Source organism: Garra rufa, chromosome 15 (genome assembly GCF_049309525.1).
Source record: "Garra rufa chromosome 15, GarRuf1.0, whole genome shotgun sequence".
In the NCBI taxonomy this organism is placed as follows: domain Eukaryota; kingdom Metazoa; phylum Chordata; class Actinopteri; order Cypriniformes; family Cyprinidae; genus Garra; species Garra rufa.
In genome coordinates, this window is record NC_133375.1 from 35,585,676 (window position 1) to 35,592,005 (window position 6,330).

Below are 6,330 nucleotides of genomic sequence, written 5' to 3' on the forward strand. Positions count from 1 at the left end.
AAAGAATCTGTAGGACCTGAAGAACAGCAAGCAGTTTAACTGTTCAGGAAAAACAAGGGACTCATGAAAAACTGTCAAACACAGCTGTGGATCATTCAACAACAGTCAACAACACAGTATTAAAAATCAAGTGTATGTAAACTTATGAACATGGTCAGTTTTAATTCAACTATTATTGTCTCTTGTGGACTTTATGTAAATGTCTTTTATGTTAAAAATATCTTATTCAGGTTAGTACTAAAACAAAATAACATGCATTTTGTTTGATCCCTCTCAACCAGAGCTGGTTGTTTTGGTTCATGGCTCAGAGGTTTTGAATGAAGTATTTCTTTGAAATGCTTATGGAAAAAATGAATGGGAAAAATACTGCTGGAACCAAGGCCGCAGAGCAAGTGGCCGTTTACATTCAGGTTTTATGTATAGGCTCTGTATCTTTGAACTTTTCAGGAAACGGTATCTTTATAATGCTATATAAAGTATACCCAGCGTTATAAAACGCAGATAAAGTATGCGCAGTTAGCTCATGTATCCGGTTCAGAAGTCCAGCATTAAGAATGACCCCTGTGGTCCTAATCACCTCAGATTAAAGATTAAAGATACACTATCAATATAAAACGATAAGAGCGTTATTAAAGTCGGTTAAATGGATTTACAACTAATACCATTGCAATCTGTCCATCTCTGTACTTTTCAAAAGACATCTGCTGATTGTGTTTAAAGTTAAACCAGTTGATAAGACCACCAACTGATAGTGAACTGAAAACCCAGGAAACCAGAATGAATGTTAAAAAAATATTTATTGACAATTGTGTAAAAAAATAGCTTTCTAAACATAATTTACATTGCTAAATCAGAAAACAAAAAACAATCTGAGTTGCAATCATGCCTACAAGAGGTGAAAAAGAAACCTTGTAAAATCACTCGCTCCTCAAACATTCAATGAGGTCATTTCCTCCGACATATGCACAGCAGACAGTTTAAATTAGGTGACAAACACAGACTGGTATGGTTTACCATCAGCAGTACTCCATGCATCGAGAAACAAGTGCTTTCGAGGACTATTTACAACATATGTACACATATCGTTCTCAAAAAAGGCTTTAAATATGGTAAAAATACATTTAAATAATTTGTGGGCCCTTCGGTGGTGGAATGAGAAAAACTTTGCAGAAAATTGCTTCTCTATAAATAAATAAATAATTCCACGTCCATCTCGTGTGTTTTTTTAAGACACTCCAATAAATATCATTTACATGTAAGCCTCGTCATGGAATCAAGCTATTTACAATATAAACAAAAATATGCAGAAAATGTAGTCTTATACGTCGTAGTTGCATTGCTTTGTGCATCTGTGACAATGAGTGGTAGTTGTTGAGGGTTACTCAGTACAAAGGAAGAGGAAAAAAGAAACAGCGGTTTGAAAGAGTGAGGTAAGACTTTTCATTCTGCAGAGGTTCGTGAGGTCGATTTGGTTACTCTCTCTGACGTATTAGAGTAAGACCGACAGTTACCTGCCAGGGGCAGGTAAAGTGGAAGCAAGAAGGTAAAAAAAGACATCTGGTTAAGGAGTAGAGTGTTACAGTGGCTATTACTCAATTCAAGTATTTCCAAAAAAACAAACAAAAACAAAAACCCTTGATCTTGCACAGAAGGCACTGAAATTATTAAGCTCGGCTGATCTGCTTCCTAAAGGAACAGCCCTGACGGTGCACCAAGGCTGTCTGCGTCATCACAGACCGCAGCATCGGGCGTCCCCGAACTCCTCCCTACACTGGCTGAGATGGGCTTCTCAGTCTACCCGTGTCCGACAGCAGTGTTGACAGTCATTTGGTTACTACGAGCCAGACTTATGGGACCCTGAGCCACAGGGGGGGCAGGAGACAAGAGATAACAGATCTCACCAAAAAGTGGACCTCTCCCTTTTTGGGCCTCCCACCTAGCAGCAATGCTCAAAACAAAAGAATAACGTGTGGGGTTTTTTTTTGTGTGTTTTTGCACTGCTCAGTCCGCAGGTCCCCTGGGTTGTAATGGAAAAGTCTCTATGTATGCATTCAGATTCAGTCATTTGCACACTGGCTGATGCTCATGGCTGATGCTGTGCAGTCTGATCTCAGTGTTGTCCGTAGGGGGCGCCGTGCTCTGCATCCAAGGGTGGTTGATGATGTCCTCGAAAGACGGGCGATCGGCGGGGCGGAGGGCCAGGCACCACTTGATAAGCTGCTGGCACTCTGTGAAACAACAGGATGCGTTATTATAGCACTGCCATAAAGACATAAACCTCCTAGAAGGTGGTGACATGTGATTTGTGAGTCTCACCTGTTGAGATTCTCCGCCTGAACAGCACCTGTCCGCGTACGATCTCTTCGTCCTGCTCGAATGGGATGTCCCCACACACCATGTCGTACAGCAGGATGCCCAGAGACCACACGGTCGCCGATCTACCGTGGTAGCGGTGAAATTTGATCCACTCTGGTGGACTGTAAACACGTGTACCTGAAAAAACAAAAAATAAAATTTGCATTTAATTTATGATTCTGCAACACTTAAAGACAAAAGCAATAAAACTGTTTTATTTTAGTCCCTGAGAAAAAAGACACTAAATCAAACACTGTAGTAAAAGGTGTGGCAGGAAAAAGGTGGGTTATTGTTATGGCGCATTAATGTGCACAGTCATGTGCTCGGGAGTGTGATGGCAGGAGCGCGCATGTGGAGAAACTGGTTGCCATGTGACTTGTGTTTACAAACTTTGAGTTGTAACAATTCCGTTTCCCACCGGCGGGGGCGCCAAATCCACAACCGAGCGAAATGCTTTTCCCCCAAAGCAACGTTATACAAAAATAAACAAACGAGCGATTTATTAAGCTTGACATGCGTAGCCAATGATGAAAGGGGGTCATAATCGACATTTATCAACTGTTTAATGTTAAATGCGTTTGACACACTCGGTTTAAAACAGGCTTAAAATATAAATACACACCCTTTAAGAGCTTACAAGCTTCTAAGCAATTCCTAGCCTATAATTTTACTTTGTTTATTTACTTTTCCACCCACAAAGGTATGCTAATATTTACAGATTTCTTTTGCAAAATAAACATTTATATTCACTACACCATTTTCCACGAGGCCAGACAACCACATATTTTAATTTTCACCAATCCCGCCACGTTTTCCATGACCGTGGGAAATTGAAGGTCATGCAAATGGCTCTTACCATCGAAATCGGTGTAAACGGTGTCTTTGAGCAATGCCCCCGATCCAAAGTCGATGAGCTTCAGATCGCCGGTTCGCAGGTCGATGAGAATATTCTCGTCCTTGATGTCACGGTGAACGACGCCGTTGTTGTGGCAATGACGCACCGCTTCCAGAACCTGGCGGAAAAAGTTCCTGGCAAGCTCCTCCGGTAACGCGCCCTTCTCGGTGATGAAATCAAACAAGTCCTTGACGGTCTCCGGTCTTTCCATGACGATAATGAAGCTGTCCGGTCGCTCGTACCAGTCCAGCATCTTGATCACGCCACGGAATCCAGTGCTGACCTTCTTTAGCAGGACGATCTCCATAGGGACGCGCACGCCATTGGGCTGGAAACGGAGGACATGTTCGTTTTAGTGACGCTGCCATATGCGATTTTTAAACACAAATGCTATGAATATAATCTATTTCAATAAATACTCACCAGCTCTCCCCATTCAGTCACACGATCTTTTGCAACATGTTTGATGGCAACCTAGAAGTGATAAATAAACGCATTATTAAGCAGTGAACTGATATTATATATCAATTATTTTTTGTTTGGTAACTTAACATCCTTAATGTTAACACTCAAATAATCCATTCAGGAACCTACCGGCGCGCCATCGGCGATCCTTAAACCCGCATACACCGTGCCGAAACCGCCGCTTCCCAGCACCGAGCCGACCTGATACACCTTCTCGAACGGCTCTTTCTCCTTAACTGTCGATAAAATATGAGATAGACTCATAAGAATTGATAAAACACTTCATATTACATAATAAGTGAAAATCTGATGCGCTATTCCCAACACTCAGTCTGCTGACGTGAACGAGCCCAAGACCACAACACACACGCACGCACTCACGCACAAACACACACAGACACGAGATCACGAGAATAACCGTCCTCTAACCTTGAAGCTGGATTTTCGCCGGCATGTCCACGGTGGAAATGTGAGCAAATGTGTTGAATTTCGAAAGAAGCATTTTATAATCCGAAAAGCGAGGTTATTCCAATGTTGAGGTCGAAATCCGTCGTGTAGCGCTGAACGAAGGGAAGATCTAATGTTACTTGAGGGATCCTGTCTGGAAGCCTGTAGAAATCCCTTCTCATCGAGACCAGGTGGGTTTTGAGTCTCAGGACGAACGTTGAACGACCGCGGAAGGGTATTCCAGTTTAGAGCTTGAAATTAAATAAACAGACGATTAATATGTCGAAGATAAATATTATTGTCTGAAATGCGCGCACGACAGAAACACCCGGCTTTCTAAAGCATGAGGGAGGGGCAAGAGCCGTTATATACCAGTAGTAAAAAGGGAGGGGTAGCGGCATGTACGTCAACGGTGGCGCCGCCCACAAACACGAATCAGCCAATGAGTAATGCGCCTGCCTCTGCAGAAAAAGGTCAATCAAATATGAAAATAAAGGAAAACGTAGACGTGGCGGGAATCAAAACGCGCCAAAGAGTCGAGGCTTTTTTTTAAGGGCGTTGAGCCGGCGTGGGGCAGACAGGGAGAATGATTCACACGGATGAGTGTATATAACAAAAGCCCTCGATGGCAGATTGAGATGAAAAGTATTACAAAAATAGATGCATGCGTATTATATACTACACTACCAGTCAAAAGTTTTTCAACAAGTAAGATTAGTAATGTTTTTAAGAAAGTCTGCTTTTTTTTTTTGATCTGAGGTACAGCAAAAACTTTACATTTTAGAAATATTTTCTATTTAAATATATTTTAAGATGTAACTTATTTCCGTGATTTCAAAGCTGATTTTTTAGCATCATTACTCCAGTCATATGATCCTTCAGAAATCATTCTGATTTGCTGCTCAAAATCATTTATTATTATGTTGAAAACAGCGGAGTAGATTTTTTCCAGGTTTCTTTTGGTGAGTAGAACGTTCAGAAGAACGGCATTTATCTGAAATATAAATCTTTTGTAACATTATAAATGTCTTTATCATCACTTTTGATCAATTTAAAGCATCCTTGCAGAATAAAAGTATTAATTTTTATAATTTATTTCCTAATAAAATTTATATATGAGATTTTTAATATATATGAAATGTTAATAATAACAATAATAATAATGTTTATTGAGCAGCAAATCAGCATATTGGAATTATTTCTAAAGGATCAAATAACACTGAAGACTGGAGTAATGATGCAGAAAATTTAGTTTGATCACATGAAGAAATTACATTTTAAAAGTTATTTTAAATAGTAAAATATATTACTGCTTTTGCTGTATTTTGGATCAAATAAATTCAGGCTTTTAAAAAAAATACTGTTAAAAAATGTTTAACTGGTAGTTTACAAATACATACATAATATGTTTTTATGCATAGATAAATAGACAGATATTAACATTAATACAGTGAGAGTATAATAGTCAATGTGCAACTTTAAAGTTTTCCTTGTATTTTGCATTCAAGGAACACAATCACTTCACAGTCATAGATGAAGACACAACATTACATGTTAAAAAAAAAAACTTCTGCAGTGTATGCAACCCACGTTTTCCTTCTCTGTACATAAAAATGTGTCATCATCCCACTGGACAGCTCTTTTGTTTTTGTTTCAGCCATGTGAAGTAGGTCTACAAAGACCGCATGCACTGCATTACCTCATTAATCTCAAATTAGCGCGCAAAGCTTTTTCTCTCCTATTGGCGGGCAACAGGCTTTATTTAAATAGAGAACAATGCCGGTCGCTATGGAAATGAGGCGCATACCAGGCATTCTTTCAAATTGGGTGGCCGGTTTTAAACTCGGCGGCAGGATGTGGGAAACTTGAGATAAAAGACTTGTAGACCCATCCCCCATGTCTCTAGTCCTCTCGTTCCCGCGCAGATTATTGTTTGAAAACCACTTGCTCTCCCTATCCACTATATATTCCCCGCCCTTTGAATAATACACAAAAAACGCTGTAAACCTATATTAGGGAGGTTTCACACCTGGTCATCTTTACTGAAGTAGTGTAAATGCTCTCAAAGACCCATCTGAGACGTATAGTAATCTGATCGCTCAGACTCCCTCAGGAGGTGGGTTGAAATGCATCTGCTTGTTCAGGCCGCATGTGTAAACTTCACTCCT

At 40.1% G+C, this 6,330-nt stretch overlaps 1 protein-coding gene across 1 annotated transcript; it reads right to left on the reverse strand.

Annotated features, from left to right (window-relative positions):
- Positions 1–778: 778 nt before the first annotated feature.
- Positions 779–4,489, reverse strand: pim1 (Pim-1 proto-oncogene, serine/threonine kinase). Its single transcript, XM_073818886.1, has 6 exons — positions 4,145–4,489; positions 3,845–3,951; positions 3,674–3,724; positions 3,212–3,578; positions 2,317–2,493; positions 779–2,228 (listed from the first exon to the last, which is right to left on the reverse strand). Exons 1-6 carry the CDS (start codon positions 4,215–4,217, stop codon positions 2,062–2,064), a joined length of 942 nt encoding a protein of 313 aa, XP_073674987.1. The 5' UTR covers positions 4,218–4,489; the 3' UTR covers positions 779–2,061.
- Positions 4,490–6,330: the final 1,841 nt, after the last annotated feature.

Bases quoted from the DNA above. Each gene is read 5' to 3' on its own strand.
- pim1 (XM_073818886.1), bottom strand. From the start codon at position 4,217: ATGCTTCTTTCGAAATTCAACACATTTGCTCACATTTCCACCGTGGAC. The intron at 3,725-3,844 runs GTAGGTTCCTGA...TATCACTTCTAG, and splicing joins GGATCGCCGATGGCGCGCCG to GTTGCCATCAAACATGTTGC. The intron at 2,229-2,316 runs GTGAGACTCACA...GTTGTTTCACAG, and splicing joins CAGGCGGAGAATCTCAACAG to AGTGCCAGCAGCTTATCAAG.